Source organism: Polypterus senegalus, chromosome 9 (assembly GCF_016835505.1).
Source record: "Polypterus senegalus isolate Bchr_013 chromosome 9, ASM1683550v1, whole genome shotgun sequence".
In the NCBI taxonomy this organism is placed as follows: Eukaryota; Metazoa; Chordata; class Cladistia; order Polypteriformes; family Polypteridae; genus Polypterus; species Polypterus senegalus.
Genome location: NC_053162.1, coordinates 42,723,813 through 42,750,256, shown reverse-complemented (window position 1 = coordinate 42,750,256; position 26,444 = coordinate 42,723,813). Strand labels below are relative to the sequence as shown.

At 36.2% G+C, this 26,444-nt stretch overlaps 1 protein-coding gene across 2 annotated transcripts in view; it reads left to right on the top strand.

Annotated features, from left to right (window-relative positions):
• The window catches only part of tradd (tnfrsf1a-associated via death domain), a 53,043-nt gene extending 28,230 nt beyond the window's left edge, over positions 1-24,813 (top strand). For both annotated transcript variants that reach the window (XM_039763005.1, XM_039763004.1), the window contains exons 2-6: positions 10,303-10,380; positions 15,094-15,244; positions 16,498-16,775; positions 20,382-20,514; positions 23,293-24,813. In XM_039763005.1, the coding sequence (XP_039618939.1) occupies positions 10,375-10,380; positions 15,094-15,244; positions 16,498-16,775; positions 20,382-20,514; positions 23,293-23,585 (861 nt within the window). In that variant the 5' untranslated portion in view covers positions 10,303-10,374 and the 3' untranslated portion in view covers positions 23,586-24,813. The remainder of the gene's footprint in view (positions 1-10,302; positions 10,381-15,093; positions 15,245-16,497; positions 16,776-20,381; positions 20,515-23,292) is intronic.
• Positions 24,814-26,444: the final 1,631 nt, after the last annotated feature.

Here is a 26,444-nt window from a genome sequence, read left to right as displayed (position 1 = left end):
CAAAAACCTCTAATTTTAGGACATCCCCAAAATATGTGAAAATGGTTCGCATCCTGTGAGCCACAATGTCTCCAACAATTTGAGTTGCCTTGAAAATTATTTTTCTGTTTTGGGGTAAGTGAAAACCTAATAGTATTTCTCCAGCAGAATTCTCTCCAATATGGAGAACGGGAGGTTGCCCATTGTTGTTTACATATATTTTCCCAGTCCTCAGTTGAGAAGATAATCCCACTTTCTTTCTCCCATCTTTCTTTAATGTACAAGGATGAATCTCCTTGTAAATCCATCAAGGCTCTATAAAGTTTTGTAATAGTCTTAAACATTGGTTCAGACTTATAAGCTGAGGAGAATATTTTAACTAGAGCACTCTTATTTGGATCCTCATCGATCCCTTTTTTAATTTTCTGGCAGAAATGTTGTCGGAGCTGGAGGTATCTGTAAAAGTCTTTTGGATTCCAAACTAAATTTTTCTTTTAGAGAATTAAAATCTAATAATTGTCCTTTATCCATGATTGAGCAATAAGCAGTGATCCCTTTTTTAGCCCATATTTTAAAACGCATATCTAATGTATTTGGTTTAAAATTAGAATCATATGATGGCCATTTCAATACATTAACAGAATCCTTTAGATTATAGTCCTTATTAATCTCAAACCAATTTTTAAGTGTTACCTTAATCCATTGATTTTCTTTCTTATTTTTAATTAAATGATCATCTATGATTCTAGCTTGAATAGGGATCCTGTCAAACCAACCAATTTCTATATCCTTCCACCTTGCTTGATATTCTGGGTTGCACCAACAAACTATTATTCTTAACTGTGCTGCCCAAAAATATTTTTGTAAACATGGGAGAGCAACCCCTCCTTTATCTTTACTCAGTTGAAGGGTTTTAAATTTTACCCTTGGTTTCTTGCCTTGCCATATGAATCTGGAAATCAGTTTATCCCATTCTGAGAATCGTTTTTTGGGCAAGGGAACAGGCAAAGACTGAAATAGATAGAGTAATCTTGGAAGTATGTTTTGCTTGACTGAATCTAATCTAGATTTCATGCTAAAAAATGGTAAAAGATTCCATCTTGCAATGTCAAGTTTTATTTTTTTATTAATAGGACCATAATTAAGCATTTCTAAATTGTTCATATCCTTGGGGATATTTATTCCTAGTTATTTAATAAATGTTAGATCCCATTTTAAGGAGTAATCTTGTTTAATTTTGTTTGGGGGGGTTATAATTAAAGCTCAGTACCTGAGTTTTTAAAATATTTAATTTAAATCCTGAGAAAAAGCTAAAGGTTTTTAAAGTTTCCATTAACTCAAGCAATGACTCGGTTGGATCCTTTAGATAAACTAGTATGTCGTCCGCAAATAGTGCTATTTTATGTTCATCATTTTTGATGTTAATACCTTTAATTTTAGAATTTTGCCTGATCCATTGTCCCAGGGGTTCAATAAGCAGAGGAGAGAGAGGGCACCCCTGTCTGGTACCCCTCTCAAGTGCAAAGCTCCTTGATATATTACCATTTATTTTAATTCTCGCGGTGGGGTATAAGTATATATTTTGAACTACTTTAATACATTTCTCATGGAAGTTTAATTTGGCAAGAATGCCCTTAAGGAAAAGCCAATTAACAGAGTTGAAAGCCTTCTCCGCATCAAGGCTTAGGAGAACCACTTGTAATTTAGAGTCTTGAATATGATTGATAATTTGGAGAGTCCTTCTGATGTTGTCTTGTGTTTGCCTACCCCTAATAAAGCCAGTCTGGTCAGAGTTAATTAGTTCCGGCATTATCAATTCTAATATTTTAGCTAGGATTGAGACAAACAATTTGTAGTCCATGTTTAGGACAGAGATTGGTCTATAAGTTGAACAATCTTGTTTGTTTTTCCCCTCCTTTGGAATAACAGAAATAGTGGCTTCTCTCCACGAGGGCGGAAAATCTCCTCCATGTAAAACATGATTAAATGCTGGTAATAAAATGGAGATAAGTTGTTGTTTAAATACCTTATACCACTCAGATGAGAAACCATCTGGCCCTGGTGATTTGTTTGTTTTGAGCCTGGATATTGCTTTATTTAACTCCTCCTCGGTTATATCTGCAGTTAATTCAGAATTCCAGGTCTCACTAACCGAAGAAAGTTTTTAAGGGAGTGAGAAAAGAATCACTTTCGTCAGAATTTACAGTCTGTGCTTGAGTATAGAGTTTTTTGTAGTACTCTTCGAACACTCTCTTAATATCTTCTGACTAATGGAATAGCTGTTTTGATATTGGGTCTTGTATCTTCTGTATTGTCTCATCGGCCTGTTGCTTACGTAGCTTTCTAGCTAATAGCTTCATTGCTTTGCCTCCAGACTCATAATATTTTTGTTTTAAAAACGTTAGTTTTTTTCTCTATTTCTTGTGTATATAGGCAATTCAACTCTGTTCTGACTTTCTTAATTTCTTGAGATAATTTTTTATTAGGATCCTTCTTGTTTCCCAATTCTAATTTATTTAGCCTGTTTGTAAGTCTGTTAAGTTTTTCAAGTCTAGATTTCTTTAATTTAGACGTAATGGCTATAATTTTACCCCTAAGAACTGCTTTACATGCATCCCATATTATAGAAGGCGGAACTAAGCCATTATCATTCTGCTCCACATATTGTTTAATTTCTACTACAAGCTGTTCCCTAATCACTCTATTATTTAAAAGCCAGAATTTAATCTCCAGAGAGTGTTTTTTGGCTTAAACTCTAAATTTAGATAAAGCGATATTAATGCATGATCAGATATATCAATTAATCCTATATTGCAATTTTTTATTCTAAATTTGTCTTGTCCAAACGCTAGAAAGTAATCAATTCTTGAGTATGATGTATGTCGATTTGAGTAATACGTATAGTCTCTATGTCCTGGATGAAAGTCTCTCCATACATCAATCAGACCTATTTCTTTTATCATTGTATTTATATGTTTTCTTAATGGACTCGCCAAATGGGTGGAAGTGTTCGAAGAATCTAATTTAGGATCCAATAAAACATTTAAATCCCCACCGCAGAGAAAGATGCCTTGCGATTCGGATGCTATTAGGTTAATCAAAGTCTTAAAAAAGGAACATTTACTTCCCGGAGGGGCCTAGACATTAAGAATAGTAACTAAGGTGCCCTCAACTCTGCCCCTTTTCATTATGTATCTACCCTCTCTATCTTTTATTTCTGCAAGATGTTCATAAGTCACTTTATTAGAGATTAAAACTGCAACCCCTCTACTACGTCCAGATCCAAAAGAGGCAGAAAAAACATATTTAAACCCCATCTGATTTAATAATTCACTAAGGTAAGACAACCATGGAAAGCACGCCGGAAGGGGCGTGGATTCATTAAGCCGCCGACAAGTGAGACACCTATGGTGCACGCAGGAAGGAGCCATGGCCACCAACTCAAAGACCATTGGATACTACGACAACTCACAGAGCCACACCCACCAACTCGGATGCGATGACACAGAAAAACCGGCGTCATTTATATTCGTCTGTCGTAGAGGTCACATGCAGCTCCCACCCACGTTGACTGTTAATAGAGGCATTTTTCTCGTGGAGGTGAATCGCCATATCGCGTGTAAAACTGTTTGCGAGGGGTATCCCATGGAATCCTTAAAACGTTCCTTTACAACTGAGGTTAAAACACAATGAAGTGAGCAGTCTTTAAAAAACGAGTTTTCGGTTACAATGCACGACTGCGTGCACTACAGCAAACTGTTTTACACGCTACATACAGCAATTCACATCCGCGACAAACATGCGTCTTCTTAGATACTCCTGCACTTTGTACACACCCCCCTCCCACCGTGGTCGGGTGTCTTGGTGGATTATATATAGAAAGGCAGCCAAAACCGCACAGAGCAATGAAAAGTCTACGTGAGTCACAGGTGCATCTGGACTGTACAAAGACTCGAGTGACGAGTTGGAGGTGGGCACATGAGCAGGCAGTGTATACTGAACGAGAAATCAGCATGACGGAGGGAGCGGAGTGGATGTCCTTCTCCTCTCCTCCCTTTCCACCCTGAGCGCCGCACGGACGATTGTGTGTTGGTTCGTTCCGTGCATTGGTTAAAACCCAATGAAGGAAGCAGTCTTTAAAAACCAATAAGCCCTGTGCCTCTGTTTCATTACCGTCTCACCTGCTTCACCAATGCAGGCCCCGCAACAGCCAACCGGGTAACCAAAGTCTTTGGGTTCAGGGGGGAGTATGGTTACAAAGCTGAAACTTAAAGGAATTGACGGAAGGGCACCACCAGGTGTGGAGCCTTTCGCTTCATTTGACTCAACACAGGAAACCACAACCGGCCCGGACACGGACAGGATAGATTAATAGCTCTTTCTCGATTCTGTGGGTGGTGGTGCATGGCAGTTCTTAGTTGGTGGAGCGATTTCGCTGGTTATTTCTCGAAAACGAACGAGATTCCCGCCTGCTAAATAGTTACACGACCCAACACCGGTCGGCGTCCAAATTCTTAGAGGGACAAGTGGCTTTCAGCCACGTGAGATTGAGCATTAACAGGTCTATGATGTACTTGTATGTCCGGTGCTGCACGCGCACTACACTGAATGGATCAACGTGTGTCTACCTGGCGTGGGTAAGCCGTTGAACCCCATTCGTGATGGAGACTGTGGCTTCCAATTGTTCCCCACGAATGAGAAATTCCCAGTACGTGCGGGTCATACACTCTGCACTGATTACGTCCCTGCCCTTTGTAAAGCCCCCCATGGTCGGGTGACTTGGTAGATTATATATAAAAAAAAAAAAGCAGCCGGAACCGGAAAGAACAATGAAAAATCAACGTGGAAACTGACTGAGGTGGTGTTTGGAAAATTAACAGTCAACGTGACTCACAGGTGTGTATGGACTGTACCCAGACGAAAGCGACTCAGGTAGGGAGTTAGGGGCGGGCACATAAGCGGGCAGTGCGTACTGAATGAGCGCCGTTCAACCCGTCCTTCTCTTTGGAAGGAGAAAGCGCGACGGCGCTCCTCCGGTTTTCAGTCACGGACAATTGTATGTTGGTTCGTAGTGGTTATTGTTGCAATGTTACTTTTCTTGGTGATTTATTAAATTACGGATTTTTCAAATGTTTATTTTTTCCTCTGTGCTTAAAAATCATTTAAAAAGCGGCCTGATTAGGCGGCGTAGGCGGGTTGGCTAGTCTGATTTAATTTGTTATGCTCTATTATACTGAGATGAGTCTCTTGAAGCAATGCTATATCAATTTTCTCTTTTTTAAGTTTAGTTAGAATCTTGCTTCTTTTTACAGGGTTAAGTAACCCATTTACATTATATGATGCTACCTTTATGGAATTATTTATTTTCTTTTAATCCACATATTTTCTTATGTTTTTGATTCAATCTACTCACAGTTGTATAACAGTCATCTAATACCATCCCCTTCTGAGTATGCATTAAACATGAACAGATAAACAAAGAACAACCAAAACTTTCAATTAAAAAAGGCGAAACTACAAAAAATAAAGTCAAGACTTCCAAGCAAGGGGTCGCAACATATCGACCCTTCAATGAGCAAGGATGATAAGCATGCTCCATGGAAAAACCTCTTGTACTTGTGGTGTACTAAGGGCCCATGCACTTAAAGTCATATCGATGTAAAAACAGTTCGCTCCTTTCGTTCGGTAATATTTGCACTTAACACGCATGTCTTCTCAAGTCGGGAAGTGAAACTTTAGTTAAGAAACTAGTAGAAACTAATAAAGTCAGTGTAATAAATCAGTGTACCTTCAATTTCTGTCCCAAAGAAAAGGTGTTTATTATCCCTCACTTATTTTCTGTTTGTAAATGTCTGAATGCAAGAAGTTTGTCTTTGTAGGATGGATGTATGCGAGCAGGTGTACCACTCTTCTTGCCGGTCTTTCTCCAGGTCAGCCGCTGAACACGCTGAATCAGCGAGGAAGGTGTGTTGAGAGCGATCACCGGGAGACCTCTTTTCACCATATCGGTCGTTGCCTCCTCTGCGGAGTTGTAGATAACCGTGCCTTCAGTGTAAAACACCCTTAACCTGGCCGGGAATCGCGTTTGAAATCTGATGCCGTGTTCCCTCAGCATCCTTTTTGCACCTTGATATTTCCTCCGTTTCCACAGCACATCGGGAGCGTAGTCATGATCATAAAAAATCCTGTTACCTTTCCATTCGATCACTTTCTTCTCCCAGGCCGTTTTGATTACCAACTCTTTCGTTCTGTAGTTGAGGAACTTGACGATTATCGAGCGTGGTTTGGCTTCGGCTGATGGAGTAGGCGCGAGCGCTCTGTGAGCCCGTTCAATCTGGAGGTCCACCGGCGGGGTCAGATCCAGAGTCGATTTAAGTAAATCCTGCAGAAAAGAAATGAAGTCGGAAGAGTTCGCCTCCGCTTTTTCAGGTACACCATAGATCCTGATGTTTGATCGTCTGGCTCGGCCCTCTTGGTCATTTAGCCTGGCTTCAATTTGCTCAGTTAGCCGTATCATCTCTTCCAGCACTTCTTCCGTGTTTTGGATTCGGGTCTCAGCCTCATCTATTCTATTTTCAGCCTCTTCAATTCTTTTATTAGACTTATTCAATTCTTCTTTTATATCTTGAAGTTGTTTGTGGCTGTCCTGTCGAAAGTCCTTAATCTCGTTAAGAATCTTTGCTAGGCTAATTTGTTCTCCCTCATGTACTCCGTCACCACTCGCGGTATTCTGTTCGTGTACGTTTGGGATGTTATCATCGTCTTTTGTAGTGTTTTTTCTTGGTCTTCCCCTTTTCTCGATAGTTGCCCCCTCCATAATTTTTTCAGCACTTAGAAATTTGTTAATACCTCATTCTGGGGCACTGAATTCGTGCAAATTTACGGAACTAATAAATTATGCTGCCATTTAGGAAGTGACTCAAACCGGAAGCCAAGTTTGGGAATCTTAACAAGTCTGTTAACAGAAATGTTTCTTGGGCAATAATTGCTTTAGCTGCAATAACTGGCTTTGAATTAAAAACCGGGTGGAAACGAAAGCCTGCAGCCATATTGGCCCACTAGAAGCACACTTGAGGACCCCAGCTATAGGAATGTGCATATACTACAAGTAATTGTATAACTTGTATAAAGAGTTGTGGTAATGCAGGAGAGTGTTAGAAACTAATGGGTGCCTGTATGCAAATACAGTAAAGGAGACTGGCATAATGAAGTTCCCGCTTGTTCTTCTTCATTAATTTTCTTGGCACAGAGTGAATCTTTAACAAGTGCCCACACATGGCAAACTTAATGAAACATTAGTTACTGCTGGCAAGAAAGTTCCTCATGGACCTAAGTTCATTGCATAGTGTGAATGTCTGGCAGCAGCATGTTTGTAAGTAAATGCTAATATAATGAACTGACATACAGTATCCAAGCAATTTAAAAGTCACTTTGCACTGATATGTGGAGTGGTCACCTTGCAGACCACCCTTGTGGGTAACAGTTGATCCATTTTTCAATCTGAGTTGCTAATGTAAATTAACCCATTAATAAGCCATCTTTAGAAGAATTAACCATCACTTGCCATATGCAGACATATGACACTTGTTGAACTCAGCTTGTAAAATTACATATTCTTTGTTTTTCATTGCAACTCTGGCACTAAAGTGACGGAAAGCTTGTTAAGTCTCAATAGTACAGTCAAGATATTTTATCAGCATACATTTCTATTTTGAGTCAATGTTACTTAAATGTTTGAATGATTGGTTAATTGGCCTGTTTAAAAGTTATTCATGTTGTGGTGGTGGTAGTGTTTTTGACTTTCATATTTGCATATTAGCATATCAGATGGAATTGGAGGGTCATAACAGAGTTTTACTGTGATGCTGACAGCTCTAAATGTTAAATTATTACTAGTATCCAATGAATTTTGGAAGTGTTTTTGCCCCCTGCCCTGCTGAATTGATCAGTTTTTGGAAGTTTTTGTCCTTTTGCCTCTGAATAATTTTGCCGTTAGTCTTTGCGCATGAATGCAGAATTTGACAACACAGCATAATGTGGATCAATCCACCAAGGCACTGTTTGTGCTCACCAGTTTACATCAACATTACCAGGAGTGATAGCCACCACATCTGCTTCTGCTACTACGTCAGATAATGTATGAAACCACATTTATTGTGCAGCATATCTTGTCATTGACAATAACTGAGCCTTCTATATTAGAGGACCAGAATGTACTTTCAAAATTGACTATTTAGAGCAGCTGCAGGATTTAAAAAAAAAACAAAAACATAATAATAGTCTAGGTACCATATTTCAAACAATAATAGGCTATGTTCTTCACTTGTTTAAGGGCACATATATTACTTTATTTTGTAGTTGTTTTCCTTACTTAATTTGATTATTCTTTAAATCTTAGTCATTTTCGTTGTAGCTCTTCATTTATGTTACTCTCTTGTGTTTTTTCATAGCCATGAAGAGAAAACAAAGCATGATACGTTTGTTCAGTGTTTTCAAATATAGTTAATATGAAAATGTTGCAATTTCATTTTTTTATTTAGTTTATTGCACAAATTAAATATTTATTTTTCATCGAAAGAAAAAGCACAAAAGTATGTATATTGGATGTCTTCAGCACTTGAAATACAGTATGTTCATTGTTTACATTATTTATATAATATAGATGTTTGCACAAATTCATTTTTATGTTTTTTTTAGTTAGCTTTTCTAATAACTCTTGGTTCAAAGGTTCAGGCTCAAATATTTTTTTTTATTTTTTGCTTAAAGGGTAAGTTCTGGATTTTTTACATCCAAGTTATTTCTTCATAATCATGGTATGTTCATTTACCAAGTGAAATTGTGTTTTAAAGTTTAAAAATATATATATCTTGCACTTTAAAATGGAAGATGAGGAAAAAGCTTAAAAATTTTCCAAATATGTAAATTTTTTAATCCAAGACAGTTGTTGAGTGATGATTGCCTCCCATGGTTCCAATATATGTTTATAACAACAAAAGCAATACTAATTTTATCGCATATTCCTGGTACTATTTTTCTCATTGTAAGTAAATGTTTTGTGTGAGTTCTCCCATAAATACAGAAGTAAATCAAAACAAAGCTCACCACATAGCATGAACCATCCCCCACCCGGGAAGGGTGATGGTTGTTGCATAGGAAAACTAAGTGCTGAGCCATTGCACACAGCTGGTCTTCCTTTAAAATGGCTGAATCTCATAACATTGGTGTTTTTGTTCAAAAATGACATGTGTAAACTATTATACAACTAGGGGGCTTCACTCCCTTTTCTCTTTGCTCGCCAACCCCTCCCCCCCCCCACCAGCGCTATGCCCCATTGTGAAGAGGGGGGCTGAACGCACCCCAAGAAGATGCGGCCCCTCCTCCAAAACCCCTTTTTTAAATGGTGATACAATGGGAAACAAATGCAGTTTTTTTTTTTTTTTAACCTCCTCTTTGCTCGATCAGCTGCTGGCTTACTGCTGCTGCCGTGCCGCATGATCTGCATTTCATGCGGCACTTCGAACGCTTAAAAGCCTGTATAGCACCTGTCATTTTTGTCTCACTGCCTTGTCTCTCTTTTTCCCTAGAAATCCTCAAACACTATGTGATCTCTTTTCACTGTTCCATTATTTCACCAATTAATATTTTCCGTTTGTTTGCGCTAATGCAATCTTTGCTATCATTTTTTTGAGAGTTTCGAATTTTACTACTTCCATTATCTCAAACCTGCTGTGCACGGGCATCACGGGACTTGCTTCCAAAGGTTGTAAGTATGACGTGACTTGTCCATCTCGCAGGATGTGAAAGTGTCTCTCTTCCAAAGATCACGTCTCATCGCAGGAAAAATTCTTGTATCGTCTCAAGATTTTTTTTTATAATAGAGAGATGTGTGTGTAATTGCAACACACAGATCATTACTCAGCAACTGTCTTGATTTGAAAAATGGATATAGTGGATTTGTTTTTAAGCTTTTCCTCCGTACCCCATAGCCTACACTGTAAAGCACCAGAAAGCAAATTATAGAAAGTGCTTTACTTTAGAACACAATTTCATGTGGCAAATGCATATATTCCATGTTTGGGAAGCTGTAAGTTTGACTTGAAAATACCAAATGTATCCTTTAACACCAGTGTTATGTATAATTATTCTTAAGTATCTGTGGTGGAGTTCAGTATTAAACTAAAGGCATTTGATGCAGAAAATGTCACCAAAAGACTTAATAGAACACCAAATGCCTGAGTTCTTGTTTCAAGCAAATGTATTATAACATTTCCAGAAAAAACATACATGATTTACATTGATTTTTGTAACTGTTCATTTTGCAAGGGGCCATGTGGATTTAACAAAGCAGATGGAGCTATAGATTGACAAGGACGTGATGCCTAAGGAATAGATAAAATGCAGGTAAGTTTCTGCTTTATACTGGTTATCAGAAGTAATCCATAAAGATCTAATGTTTAATCAATTACTTTAACCACATTATAATCAAAACAAAAAACCTTTTCCATATATAACTGTTTGAACTAGAATAAAAGTTTGAGTTTCTGTAGTATTGCCTGGTGTTGACTAGTAACAGTATGCATTATGTCTGATTGTTCTCCAAGTCTGCTTGAGTTTGGTGGTGGCAGAAGCATGGGTTGTGTTCAGAGTGATGGCTAAGGTGGCTCAATCACCTGTTTTGGATCCATACAAGGACGTGTGTATGGGAAACCATTTTAACACTTAATATTTTGTGTTAATTTGAAGTTTGATGTCTTCAATTACATTTTGACTAGTCAAAGTTTAGAGTAAAGATATTGTTATTTCTGTTTTGAATTGTTCCTAAGGAGCTTTTGACAAGAATTGTGAAATTAGTATTATAACAGGTAATTTGACAAATAAAGATACTTTAAATGTGTCTGAATTAAAGATATCTTTTTCGTCTTTTCCATTTGTCAGCGGCAGAAACTTCATTCTGAGACATGACTAGTTGCAAGATTCAGCAGCAGAAATTATGGAAAGATTTTGAAGAGGCGAGCAAAATGTAGAATTCTCCTGGAAAGAATAAAAGTGCTTCTTTTTTTTCAATTTTGAAAAATATTAAAAACATAAATTATCCTTCATATCTACAGAGATATTATTGGACTTTAATGCGTTATAATATGGTTGCAGGAAAACTAAATTAAATGAGAGAAATTCCAGCTCCTATACAGTGTATTCAACAAATTTATATGATAAGGAATTAACCTCTCATAAACTCATAATAGCAGGAGATTTAATTGTGTATTAAATGCTATTTTCAGCTGCTCTTGTATGCAGTATCAATTTATTCCAAACATTATTAACCCCTTCAATGTTTAAGACATAGAAGATACTTCATACTTAGACATTTAAAGACTGCTATATTGAGAGGTTTATATTCTTTGAACAATTACAAAATTCCAGTATCACACTACTTTTAAGTTAACAAAACTGTCAAAAGTAAAATCATGTCTAGCTGTCCTAATCTTTCTACAGTTTTCCATGATTGTAACTCTAAAATTGAAACTTTGCTGTCTAATGATAATGAAGGTATTGTCAGCATTTCACAGACTTTACATTTTATTTCAAAGAAAGCACCTGTAGATGATCTAGGAAAATGTTGGTGAAGAAAATTGTAATTAGAATCTCACATACTACATAGAAGTCAGCCATCAACAAGATTCAGATTCAATATATGCATCCAAGGTGAAGTTCATTTAAAAATTATGCATTGCCTGCATCTGTCTTGAATAAGATTATCAATAATACTGAATATTCAGGACAAGACTAGATTGGGAACAATGTGGTTAATCACCTACCTCAATAGAATATACGTTATCAGAATGCCCTATTGAAATGATATTGAAAAATTTTTTTTTGCTTATTTAGCAAATAGTTTTGGGCTACTTCAGATCCTTTGAAAGTATTATTTGAAGTAACACCTGATGGGAAAATTTAAGAAAAATCTATTGTGATATCTTAAACTACACAGCTAGCTCATCGTCATTTTATTATTTTGGAAGAATCCTATTACACCCTCCATAACTCACTGGAGATAATGACATCTTTCTCTGGGAGGAACAGCCTAAAGCTTTTTTTGAATTTTACAAAAATTTATTAATAGGATGCATAAAAGGGCTTCTGTTAAGATTTTAATATTTCACCACATAGGAGGAACTAACTTGTATTGTTTTTTTGGTTAGGGGAAGAGTGCCAATGTTGATTTCATTTGCTTTGATATCGGCCATGAGTTTATAGTATTAGCACTGATTGAATTATAGTTTGTTCTATGTATAATTCATTGATTGATTCATGTGTTTGATAAAATATTTTTATTACATCTTAAATATTATTTTAAATATCTAGTCAAAATATGATTTTTTTAGAGTTAGATACTCAAATTAAAAGCTGGCTGCACATTGGTGTGCTTCTCTGTTTTGAACCATTTGCCCAGGAGTTTGGCTTAATCACAATACTTGTATCCCCTGATGTTCTTCCTTTTTTTAATCCCGCCTCTGAGCCATTTCTAAAATTGTAAATTAACCTGATGACCCCACCAAGGTAAGATTTGCCGCCCATCCAGAATGCATATTGAAATTCTGCACTTGCTGACCATTAACTTTATACTGTTAAATAGATGGTGTGCAGCACCACAATGCAATCTTCAGTATTACCAGGTTTAGTGGTAGTATAAATAATGAACTCAATTTGTAGAGATACACATTTAGCAAAGTCATCTGTCATTGTTGTTCAGACTGATTAGAAATGCATTTCATATATCTGTCTAAGCTCATTCAAGGATAATTCTTGTTTGAAATATGGTACATAAGCACCATGGTTGAATATTGAAAAAGAAATCATGATGATAAAAAGAAAAAAGACAAACTGCACATTTCTTCTATTGAACCGCACAATCAAACAAAATCTAGATTTTATATAGTGTCTTTCTATAGAACTTTACAAGTACCACCATATTATCAGGACAGGCAGGTCAAGTAACTTTGTAAGAGTCACACAGTTGGTCAGAAGCAGGAGCTGAATCAGCGACCTTCTCGTTTAGAATTAATTTCCTTATTTACTACATCATAATGTGGCTTCTTTTAGCCTTCCTGCAGAATGGTAGCAGCAATGGTCTGACAGCTAAAATGGTTTTACTCTGGTGTCACAAACTAAAGTGTTTTTTTCAAAATTTGCAAAGGTTTGGGGGGAGTATATTATCAGTCGTTTTTCCATTTAAACAGTTAAGTCTACAAAACAGTTCATGAAAATTAATCTAACAACAGTGCTATTTAGAACTGCAAACAAGCAATACAGTTGTAAGAGAAACTCTTAATAAAGAGCAAATGAATGTCCGTGACTGGCAGTGTGTTTACAGGTCATTGAAATTTCTTCCTTACAGTCCAGCTTCTAAGTCATGTGACATTCATCTATTGCAGTCATCCACATTATCCTTTGTAGTTTTTCTCCTTTTTTTGTACACTATTTTATTGTGTCATTAGACAAGGAAGTTAGGGATTTTATTAAAAAAAACTTTTTCTCGCCTTAGCTGTCTTTCCTCTTTTCTGCTTCCATTTCACTTACAGCTTCAGTGCTCCTCATCAGCCTTGTAGTATTATTAGACCTTCTTTAAGAGAAAATTATCTTTGCAGACTGATAACTGGATACTTACACCAACTGCTGAGATTTGAGAAAATGCAATGCAAATTCCCCTTGAACTAATATTTCACAGCAATATTTAATTTTTTATTTATGGTGTTAATATTAAATACCTAAAAACTGAACATATAGCAAAATATGTGATCTTAATATAACATGGTCTAGGTACAGCATAATCATTGCAACAGTATGCTGCCAAGTTAGTCACCTTTGTATTAAAGTTTTGTTATTGCAGGAGACCATAATGAAGTTAACAATTATCCACCTTTTGTATTGTCAAACACTGGAATACCATCTTATTAGTAGTTTCTGAACCAATAAACTATTTTAAATGATAAAATGATGGTTGTTACAAATGTTCCATTATCATTTTTTAATTGTAATAACCTAGAAATCCAGAAGAGGCAATATTTTATTCCCCCACAGATTATTCTTACATCAAGTGATGCCTTTGTTTTGTGCTGCACAGGTTACAGTCACAACATATAAGCTGAAAAGAAAAATGTTGGCATGTCAATAATTTTACAAAATACAACTTAAGAACCTTAAGACATTCATTCCTCAAACTACATCGGCTTACTATAAGATTTAGTACATTTTATTACTAATTCCTAGATTAAAATTTAAGAAACAACTTTTACCCCCTGCTATTTGCTCCAGTTATGTAACAAGCTTGAACCTAGTGCATAATGTAGTATTAAAAAACTTTATATACAATTAAATGTTAACTCATTCTCACTAAGAGATGCACTGAGAGCAAAGGCCCATGTACACATCTTTGTACATGTGGATATGAATGGGATAGATAGATATAAAGGCTATGTGTGGGGTATATTTTTGTTGTGCCTTCTGCCGTGGCTACTGTTTCTGCATACACATGTTTATCTCTGCATTGAATTTAGAGCACAGCACTATGGTATTGTAGTAAAAGCCTTATGTGGAGACTATTTTACAGATGTAGAATAATACCTCTTCATTTCTGATAGAAACATTTGTGTTACTGCTATTAATTTTCCAATTTTCTTATAAATATTTTTTTAAGGTAAGCTTTGTAGATTGTTGAATTTCAATTAAAAATCTTAGATTGACAGTTGCTTACTTACACTTTTAAGTATTTGTTTTTGATCTCATTGAAATTAGCTATTTCAGCTTTATATACCTTTACAGGTTTATAGGGTCATTATTGTCAGTTTATCTCTAGTACCTTCAAAGAAATAAGCTCCAAAGTTGAACTATGTCATTGATATTTCAGGCAAGATTTAAAATTGTGCAGTGGCAAGAATGAACTAGCGCTCAGGATGGTAAGTTTAAGAGGAAGAAACAGGCTATTAATAAAACACAACATTGTTGACTTGGCCTCAGCGTAGTTTTTGTTTCTGAAAAATTAATATTTATTGTCAGGAACTGCAGTATTAGAGTTTCTTAAAAGAAAACAAAACAGCTATGTTTTTACTTTTTCAGGCGCAGTACTCAACACCTGCATCTGGGACCTTTTCTGGAAGTGTCTTGTTGTTCATTCGTTCAAAGTCGAATGTGGTGAATCTTTCTGCCCTATATAATAACCCAGATGAGAAAGACAAGGTGTTCAAAACTCTTAAGATAGCACTTGTAGGTATGTCTAAAATACTAAAGATTGTTTGCTGTTAGTTTTAAAGGCTTTGCTACTTATAATAGTGTACTCGATATAGATCATTTTATGATCTATACTAATGAAAGGCAAAGCACTGACTGACTGACTGACTGACTGACTCACTCGCTCACTGACTGACTCATCACTAATTCTCCAACTTCCTGTGTAGGTGGAAGGCTGAAATATGACAGGCTCATTCCTTACAGCTTACTTACAAAAGTTAGGCAGGTTTCATTTCGAAATTCTACACGTAACGGTTATAACTGGAACCTACTTTTGTCCATATATACGGCCATAGCCATAGCTCGGTTGCCGTGTGAGGTGGAGTTGCGTCCCGCATTATCACGCCTCCCAAGTAATTGAGTGCCTTCCCATATAAGGTAAATATTCACGGGTGAAGGACTGTGCTTAGCATATTCATAAGTGCAGCTACTGCGGAAACCCTCTGATGCTGAACAAGCCTTTGTACACATATCAATAGGAAAGCAGGGTATAAAGCTTAAGTTTAAATTACGTTCATAGACACGCTGCCGCTAAATATTTGCAGGCAAATCCACAACTTAATACAGGGAATGCCTGTTAAACATCTTAGATTCACGAGTACCGATTTGGGTAGTGAACACTTCAATGAATGAAACCTGTTGACAAACACGGAATATAATTTGAACACAACACATCCTCCAATACGAACCTGATTGAAAGAAATAATGATAATCAAATTCTTGATGACAGCAACACTCATAACAGTGACAAAACTATTATATTGACAATCATGTTACGTTATTTTTAAAATGTTTCCTTTTCTTTTTCATAACTTCTTTAACACACTACTTCTCCACTGCGAAGCACGGGTATTTTGCTAGTTATATAATGTAAGAAAAAGAAAATTCTGTATTATTTGTGTGTGATAGCTACATCTAGTGGACAGTTAATTATTGCTGTTATTACTTATTTAAATTAAAGTACATTTATTGGAAAGTCATAGGCTTATATATCATGAATTGTGTGTGGAATTGAAAAAACTAAACTCAGTTATGATTGTTTTACTTTATTATTTCTGCATTATTTTACCTACTTACTATTTGAAGTTTAACTAATACTAATCATGGTAATCTTAAAAATATGCATCTCCTTTGGTTAGTTATTGTATACATTAAATTGAATTCTATTGTATAGGTTTTATTATATTCAGAGTTAAGATATTAAGAAATTTTTAATTCTTTCTTGTGCTTAAGATGCAGCTGGTGGCATTGATGGTTTCGAGATATTGAAAATCATTGCAGATGACTTAGAAATAATACTTCATATCAAGTTCATAAAGGAAAAGAGCTGCAGGAACTTTCTAGACAGCTACAGAAGTAAAGGTCTCCAGCAGTCACTGATTCATCATGCAAAAGTTCTTGTGCCTTCTGAAGATCCACAATTTGAGACTCAGTTGAAAACATACAGTAAAATCCTGGATGACTTCATTGCAGAGCAGGACAAATGTGTACATAACATCATGGAGGCACAGGTAAGAAAAGCATGTCTAGTTTTTGTCTAACCAAAAATATAAATACCGGTAAGTGTCTCCTCTATGAAATGTTTATTAGTTGGTGGCATTGGTTGCTAACTAGTTGCATGGAAATCTCATCTTAGAGAGATGCCACCCTTAACACTAAAATTACCAGAGCCTACGAAAAAACTTGTAGATCCGTCCCACCTTAAATCGCTTTTTACCTCTCCGTCAGCGTCTTTTGTTAATCTAAATGTGCTGATAAAGAAAAGTTGCAAGTAGCCGGCTATTCCATCCTCCCACCGTCTTAGAACGTGCACAAACTTCTCCCAGCTCATGCCTTGATTGATTATCTGGGAGTGAAGTGGAGTTTTAGAGTGGAAATAATAGATCATTATTTGGAATACACGCATTTCACGTGTGTTCCATTTCTACAGTAATCCGTGTAAACACATTTTTAAAACAGAAGCGTTTTTCATATTGTAGTAGTAAATGACAAAATGTAGGCATAAACTATATAATGTATGAAGCCTGAAGTACAAATATCAAATTAACATTTTCACAAAAGGTACAAATATAACAGAACAAGTATGCTTTTATTCAAAAATATAACTGCAGAAAAAAGCCGCCTTAGCATGCCACATTGACACATACTTATCACAACTGCCATGGCAGCGTAATGGTATCAGCTGCTGACTAGTAATCAAAAGGTCATGAGTTTGATCCCGCACGATTCTCTTTTGAGAAGTAAACTGCTCTTATTCTTACTATTTTAAAATAAAAACATACATTTGATTTCAGTGTGTAACAGCCGATGTAATTTATGATACTTGTAAAGGTTAGTTTTTTTTTTTTTTATTCTGTCAGTCGTGTTCAAGATCCTTCCCTACCCCCCACCCAATTTGACACTGCTGTTTTCACGTAAAGATGTGCTGCAGCGTACTTGTGACTGCATTCTCGTACCAATGCTTGCGAACTGCAGTGCCTGTGTGCCCTTTTCGTGGCATTACACGTCTAATTTTTGAGCATACCCGTGTCGCTCAAACACAGGAACATATGTTGGTGGACAAGTATAACAAAACAACTGCACTTTTATTCTAGACTATAAGTGAAGAAAAAATAAAGCAAGTTAGAGTAGGCGGTTGATACGACAGCTAGCGTGGTGCAATGCTAAGAACTGCTGATTTCCGATCCGTGCTATATAAAATCATCACATTCAGATATTAACAATTCCCACACACCCTTCCAACATTTACGACATGTGTACTTGTTGCAGTGTACACACCTCTCTGTGCTATGTTTCCTATTACACTGAATGAGCACCTGACACTGTACTTTCTTCCCTATATAAATAACATTTGAGCTATAGCGTGTCTTTATGTGTCAGATGGGGATCGTGAACACAACTCAGAGAACGGAACTGAATTAAAAAAAAAAAGCTAACCTTTGCAATTATCATGCATTTACACTGGCTCTTACAGACTGACTGAAATCAAATGTATGTTTTTATTCTAAAATAGTTAAAAATAAATAAATAACCTTCGCCGTTCTGCCTGCCTGAACTCCCTGTATATCTATATAGTAATAACAGTAATTTTATTATTATGTAGGAGCTTCCCTGTCTGCCTGTCATATAGTGCCTTTCCTTCCTACCTATCTATGTATTTATCCCCTGAGCTGTTTTTTTATATATCTATTATACAGTGCCTTCCCTGTTTATTTATATATCTAGTGCCTTCTCTGCCTGTCTGTCTGATTGCATATAGCACTGAACTTACTGCTCTGTACTATTCTGTCCTCTGCGTGTCTTGGAGTACAAAAGAAACACCACTATACAACAACATGTGCGAACTGGCTAGATCGGGGGAAAAAAACACGCAGTCACTGATTACAAACCGCAAGATGAATGAAAGAGACAATATATGTAAAAACATTGCACTAATGAAATATTATTTGAAAACGAACAGCGTCAGATTGGGTTTGAATATGCGCCTGATCTGACGCTGTTCAGTTTCAGATAATATTGCATGTACTGTGCGTTGAAACTGCTGCACTGAATAAGCTGACGCCTTCTTTAAGAGCGTCAGCGTGTATTCAAACCCGATCTGACGTTGTTAGTTTTCAAATAATATTGCATATACTGTACTATTTTAGTATTAAAACATACATTTGATTTCAGTCAATCTGTAAGAGCCAGTGTAAATGCATGATAATTGTAAAAGCTTTTTTTTTTTTTTTAAATTCAGTTCCATTCTCTCAGTTGCGTTCACGATCCCCCACCCTATATAGCACGGATTGGAAATCAGCAGTTCTTAGCATTGCACCAAGCTGTCGTATCAACCGCCTACTGTAACTTGCTTTATTTTTTCTTCACTTATAGTCTACAGTAGAATAAAAGTGCACTTGTTTTGTTATACTTGTACACCAACATATCTTCCTGTGTTTGAGCGAAATAGACGTGTAATGCCACGAAAAGTGCATGCAGGCACTGCAGTTCGCAAGCATTGGTACTAGAATGCAGTCACAAGTACACTGCAGCACTACAGCACATCTTTATGTGAAAACAGCAGTGTCAAATTTAGGGAAGGATCTTGAACACGACTGAGAGAATGAAAAGTGAATTAAAAAAAAAAAAAAAACTAACCTTTACAAGTATCATAAATTACACTGGCTATTACACACTGAAATCAAATGTATGTTTTTATTTTAAAATAGTAAGAATAAGAGCATTTTACTTCTCAAAAGAGAACCGTGCGGGATCGAACTCATGACTTTTTGATTACTAGTCAGCAGCTGATACCATTACGCTACCATGGCAGTTGTGATAAGTATGTGTCAATGTGGCATGCTAAGGCGGCTTTATTTCTGCAGTTATATTTTTGAATAAAAGCATACTTGTTCTGTTATATTTGTACCTTTTGTGAAACTGTTAATTTGATATTTGTACTTCAGGCTTCATACATTATATAGTTTATGTCTACATTTTGTCATTTACTACTACAATATGAAAAAAGTTTCTGTTTTAAAAATGTGTTTACACGGATTACTGTAGAAACAGAACGCACATGAAATGCGTGTATTCCAAATAATAATCTATTATTTCCACTCTAAAACTCCACTTCACTCCCTGATAATCAATCAAGGCATGAGCTGGGAGAAGTTTGTGCACGTTCTAAGTCGGTGGGAGGATGGAATAGCGGCTACTTGCAAGTTTTCTTTATCAGCACATTTAGATTAACGCTGGCGGAGAGGTGAGAACGGTTTTAAGAAGCGATTTTAAGGTGGGACGGATCTACGAGTTTTTTCATAGGCTCTGGCAATTCTAGTGAGTAATAATTAAATCAATGTGGCAATAAAGTATTAAATAATGCAAAAAATTCCTTTTACAACAAAATGCATACACATTTCAAACTGAATTGCAGTAAAAGTATACCCACAAAGAAGGCATAAATAAAACACTACATTAAAAGCATACCAACAAATACCAAAGACAACTCAGCCTTAGTATACCCAATCAGTGACTCAACTTTATAATTGTTTTATAAACTAGAAGCATTGTACTTTAACAAATTGTTGATCAGTGTTGATAATTTGAAAAGATTGATCCATTCTTTCTTATTTCAGCCAAATAGATTGAGAGATGATGAGATTGAAGAGTTGGAAACCAGACTAAAGAAAGCTACATTGAATAGCAGGGAGCCTCCACCTCCAGCGCGGACACCTTGCTCTACTTTCTTGTTTCAGGACAAACATTTTGGTAAGACTGGAATAGGTACTTTGCAGTTACTTGGGTGATCGGAGGTAATTAGCCATTGTACTGTTGTTGCTATGAACAAGAGGGATGGAGCTGTAGGTACAGTGGATTCAGAAAGATGTACTTCCCACATCCAGGTGCTGAAAGCTTGTAAAGGAAGATCAGACTGTGCAGCTAACTGAACTTCTGAGGTAGTTACTGCATAGAATTTCTGTAATGAGGAAAAGAAGTTTCAAATGTATGAAACATACATCTGTATTGTATTGTATTGGGTTTCTATATGTTAGAGCAGTATTAATGATAAAAACTAATGATGTTAGATTCTTCTTTATACTAATATATTTTGCATTTGATTCACATATATTCAACGGGAGAAGTACATTTGCTATGAATGTTCAGTGATGATATAATGAAGGAGAAAGCATGAAGTTGTAAGATTAAAACTCAACACAGGAAGCCCTTAGTGTCATGACATAATATTATAAAAGCTTTGAAAGTAATGCATTGCATGCATCTCCAATTCTTTGAAGTAGCCCGACATTAAGAACATTAGGTTTCACTTGTGGATGTTTTTGAAACAAAAAAGCTTTAGTTTCATATTTTTTCTTAATGTGTTTGTGTGAAAGCATTTGAGGTAAATATGAATTCATGTGTTTGAGTACTTGATAATGCAAAAGTAATTAGTCTTATCTGTTTTTTCATTCAGATTCACTTACAAATTATTTTGTGTGTTGCTACTGAACTTGTGATCCCTTGTTCTATCTTGTCACAATCTGTTGTCCTTAATGGCAGACATTAAAACTAGAATCTCTGAAGCCTACGAAAAAAGTTGTAATACCAGGCCATCTTAAATTCTGTCACACCTCCCTATCAGTGTCTGTGTTTTGAAAATGTGTCGATCGGCACTGGCAGCAAGCAGCCTGCTAACCCATCCCCCACCGATGCAGCTGAAATGAGACGCAAAATTCTTCTAGCTCAAGTCTGTTTATCTGGTTTTGAGGTGTCTGGAATTATACTGGGTATATAATATCTCATTATTTGGAACACATGCATTTCATGTGTGTTCCATGTCAACAACGGTCTATGTAAATGTAGGATGACAGGAAATGCGAGGCAAGAAATGTTGAACAAATAACTAAAACAGAAAGCTTTTTCATGTTATAGTACTAATGACAAAATTTTGACATGAAGTGTCAATGTGTGAAAACTGGAGTCCAAATATCAAATAAACATTTTCACAAAAGGTACAAGTATAACAAAGCCAGTGCACTTTTTTGGCATTGCACATGTACTGTACTTTCAATCAGACACAGGAAGCTCTGTAGTCTACTTGTGACTTTATGTTTTAGGAAGATAAGTAACTAAATCAACGTAAACAACATTTGATGTGGCTTTTATGTAAGTAACATGTATGTTTTTGTGTGTGTGTGTCAGATTCACTGACAGAATGACGCCTGACCTCTAGCTGCATCCAAATGGTGCCATCTTCCACCTTTATGCCTGGTGCAGCTGCATTGTTGTTATATGTGAGTGGACGTCTCTTGTGGGTAGGGATTCTGTTCCCTTTCTTCCATCAAGAACCTCGTCCTCTTCTGAGTTCACTTCTGTATAGCATGTCTTTATTTGAAAGCTAACTGTCAGATCGAGGGGAGCATGAATGTAACTTGAGAGAATAAACCTGAATAATAAAAAACAAAAATAAAAGATAAACTTTATAAGTACCATAAATTTACACCGGCTATTACAGACTCAAATCAAAATTATGTTTTTATTCTATAATAGTAACAATATGGTAAATGCAGGAAAGACCAGGAATCAAAACTGCATCTTCCTGATTATGAGGCACAGTTCTTACCTCTGCACTAGCCAAGCGAATGTGTCAGCATCGTCTCCTAACCCAATTTGTTTTTCTTCGGTTACAGCCTTGAATAAAAGCGCACTTGTTTTGAGAAAGTGTTTATTTGATATTTGCACTTCAGTCTTCACACATTATACCCTTCATGTGAAAATTTTGTCATTAGTACTATAACATGCAAAAAGTTTCTGTTTTAGTAATGTGTTCAACATTTCTTGTCTCGCATTTCATGTCCTTGTACATTTACCCAGATCATTGTAGACACAGAGAACACTTGAAATGCATGTGTTCTAAATAACGATATATTATTTACCCTATGCAACTCCAGTCACCTCACACCAAGATAAACAGACTTGAGCTGGGAAAATTTTTTGTCCGACTTGATTTGCGTCGGTGGGGGATGGGATAGCAGGCTGCTTACTACTTGTGCTGATCGACACATTTACAAAACAAAAGATGCTGATGGAGCGGTGCGAAGGAATTTAGGGTGTCCTGGGAATCCGACTTTTTTGTAAACATCAGGGATTCTAGTGTTAAACACACCCACTAATGCTCAAGACATTTCTGAACGCTAGCATGTTTCTAACTGTACATGTCTTTCAGTAATAAACCAATGACTGTTATTGAAATAATTTTGTTACCACTAGGAACAGAATTTATTCATGTTGTGTTTGTCTGGATAGAACTGTGAACATGCAAAACTTGACTAAGGTGTTTCTTTAGGATCTTCCAGTAAGATGGAATAATATGAGAAGAAAGGAGTCTCTTCTTGTCTTTAAAGTTATTAACCATCAAAAAGCTTTTGTTTTTAATGAAAAATCGTGGTTATTTTATGTTGAGCAGAATAAAGGTGTCGAGGCAAGAAAAACACATTGAAAATGAGCATTCCAAAAGTTAAAATAGCTAATTTACTTTTTTTTTTACAGACGACAGAAAACTAACTGGGGAAGATCAACAAACATTTGCTAAAAAAATTGGTAAAAACTGGAAGAAAGTCGGACGCTGCTTACAGAAGACTTGCCGTGCTCTGCAGGATCCAGCCATTGACAACCTTGCATATGAATATGAGAGGGATGGCCTGTATGAGCAAGCTTACCAGATGCTGGGGAAATTTATGCAGGCAGAGGGGAAGAAAGCTACTTTGAGCAGATTAATATCAGCTTTGGAAGAGACTGAACTGACAGGTGTGGCAGAACTAATGCTTGGCATCCATCATTAAAATGGAGTAACTCAGTTCATATTGATATCAATAAGAGGTTGTTTATAATTATAGCTGTTTTGTGAAGTTATTTTAAAACAATACCAAACAATAGAGTGTTCTTTTTTTTAAATGAGGGAAAAAAGAAAAATACTTGGATATATGTAAGGCTGTTTACAAAACAGACTGTTCAGGATGTCTGGGAAATTGTCATTGGTTAATGGCATAAATGCTGTAAAGTAATACTTTTTATGGACTTACCAGGTTTATAATTGAAAATAGCAAAACTTTTTACCATGTTCTTTCTATAGTAATCATGGTCCCACTTCTGATTAATGTTTCTCTTTGCATTTCAATTGTTTATTTTATCATGAATTATAAAAAACTGCATGGGCAACAGTACTGTTAATATTATGTTGCCATGATGACCTGGTATTTGATTTTAGTGTTGTACTTACTGAAAATATAATCATGTAAACTTCATTTGTTAATTTTTTTATTGCTGTTGTATTAGGCAGAGTGAGTCTACTGTTGTACTGACTGAACATGCAGACAGGTAAACTTGACTTGTTCAGTGTTTTTATTGTTTGCTCTACGTATCATACTGAGGCAACATGGAAGGGTCCATGCTAGAATTATGGGAGCCGCAACCTACCTCTGGAGTCTTTGGCGGTCTTCTCCTTCCAAATGCAGAAGGAAACACATGGCTACAGTATGTTCACATGACAATCTTTACAGAATTATTTGTTCCTTGTAATGTAATATATGTATTTTTATGGGAGAGGTTGGTCAGATAAAATATTTGTTAAGTTTGTGGTGGGTCATAGTGTCTCTGTTGGCTTTTTCATTCTAATCTAAAGAGTATGAATATTTTTTCGGAAGACAAAGTACCAAGCAGTACCCAAGTTAGTCGAGATATTCTGTGTCCTAGAGGTTTTCACCAATTTTCCCAAGAATACATTTATTAGCAGCTTCTCTTTCTTACTACTTTTGATTCTGTAAAGTTGATATTATATTTTAAAGGTAATAATGTATTTTTGCCATGTTGAATTGTATTGAGGGTGCTACTGTATGTGCTTTGACAAATGCAGGTGTTTTTTAATAAAACTTTAATTTTTTTCAGTACGGTTTATTGGTACCAAAAATACTATTAGACTGACAGTCTTGTTTGTCATAAGTTTACTTTGAAAATGTTTTTGGGAACATTGTTTTATGTAGTAATAAAAAAGTCTGCAACCTCTGTGCACAATTATGGACTGAAACCATCAGTTTTTCTTTGGGGGTATTTTTCCTGCAATGCAGAATAACGTGCAGCGTGCTCATCAGAGAATAGAATCCTTTCAGAACTTTATAGTTTCATAAATGCTAAACACAACACCATAAGCATTGCATAAAAGGTCACAGAACCGTAAACTCGGGCCATTGAATCATTTTTGTCATCCTGTTTTAGCCTGTAATATATTGCAAATTGCTCAGAAATTCATGGAGGGGAATGTGATAGGCAATGATATGAGGGTACATTTAAAAGTAAAGGCAACTTGAAAATTTTGCAGTAACCTTAATGGATAGAAGCTGACACAGTACAACATGTTGGCAATTACTTACAGGTAGTTTGAACACGCACAGTGCTGTTCTCTGCTATTAGTTTAGATGAAGCCAAGGTCAAATGAACATGGGTACTCCGCTGCAGGATTACACCATTGTTGAACAACGCGCCCTTGTGAGATTTCTTTGAGCAAAGGGAGTGAAACCTGCTGACATACTCAATGGGTTTCTGTAGGCACACTGATTTGTTGCCCTACATAAGTAGCTGAATTTCCATTTTAGTTCCTGCCTTTTGATCAATCTTTATCACAGTTTCTTTTCTGAGTAATAGCATGGCTGTTTCAATTATGTCTGTGAAGTTATTCATAAAAAAATCAACACATTTATGTATTTCAGGTTAGAAAAGAACCAAACTGACAGCAGTCATTCTGCTGACCTTGTTGGTTCACTTGTTTGGAGTGAAGATCCTATATCATTACATTTTTGTTTGCCATCTTCATTTCAGCATCACTGTACTTGAATAACAGAAAAACATTTTAATTTGTTTCCAGAATGATGTCTGCAGAGCTTTTTTTAGAGTTGGTAAAGTATGTGTGAATATCAGGACTAAGGGAGTTTTATATAAGCCTGACACCCAGTGGGGACATGAAGGAAAGAGATGGTTAAACATAATAAAGGTGTTATAATTTTTCATTTGATCTTTAAATTATCATTGTAGATTAGAGTACATTAGAGTCAACAATTTGTATCAGACTTTCTTAAAGTTTGCAATTTTTAAAACCATTTTGTTTTAATTATTTGTGCTGAATTGCTTTTAAAATGTTTTGTGGTAGTCATCACTGTGATTGGCTTCACGCAAAAACAGAGACAGGACTCTTGACTGACTTGTAAGGTAAAAGAGGTGTTTTTAATTTTGAAATCTGTCATGCCTGTTTGTTGTAGTTTGCTGCATTGCTTTATGTTGCTCAAGCTTATGTGAAGGTTGTCTCTGCTCCAAAAATGTGAAACAAGTTCATCAGTGGGAACACTGACATAGAAAAGTAAAAACATATAAATTACTTTATTCTCTTTATCTATATATATATATATATATATATATATATATATATATATATATAGTCACACACATGCGAATAGGAGGACGTTGTGTAAACCAAGTAAAGGTAATTCCATGCCAGGGGAGGGCGGGGTGCATTAAACCTTCTCCTGCTATCTCTACAGACCAGCCACGGGAAAACCTATCTGAATCAAGAACGTCAGTTCCGGAGTCCAGAAGATTGTCACTTCCGGTCCCGGCTCCCAGGCTGTCAGAGAAACACCACTTCCGGTCAACCT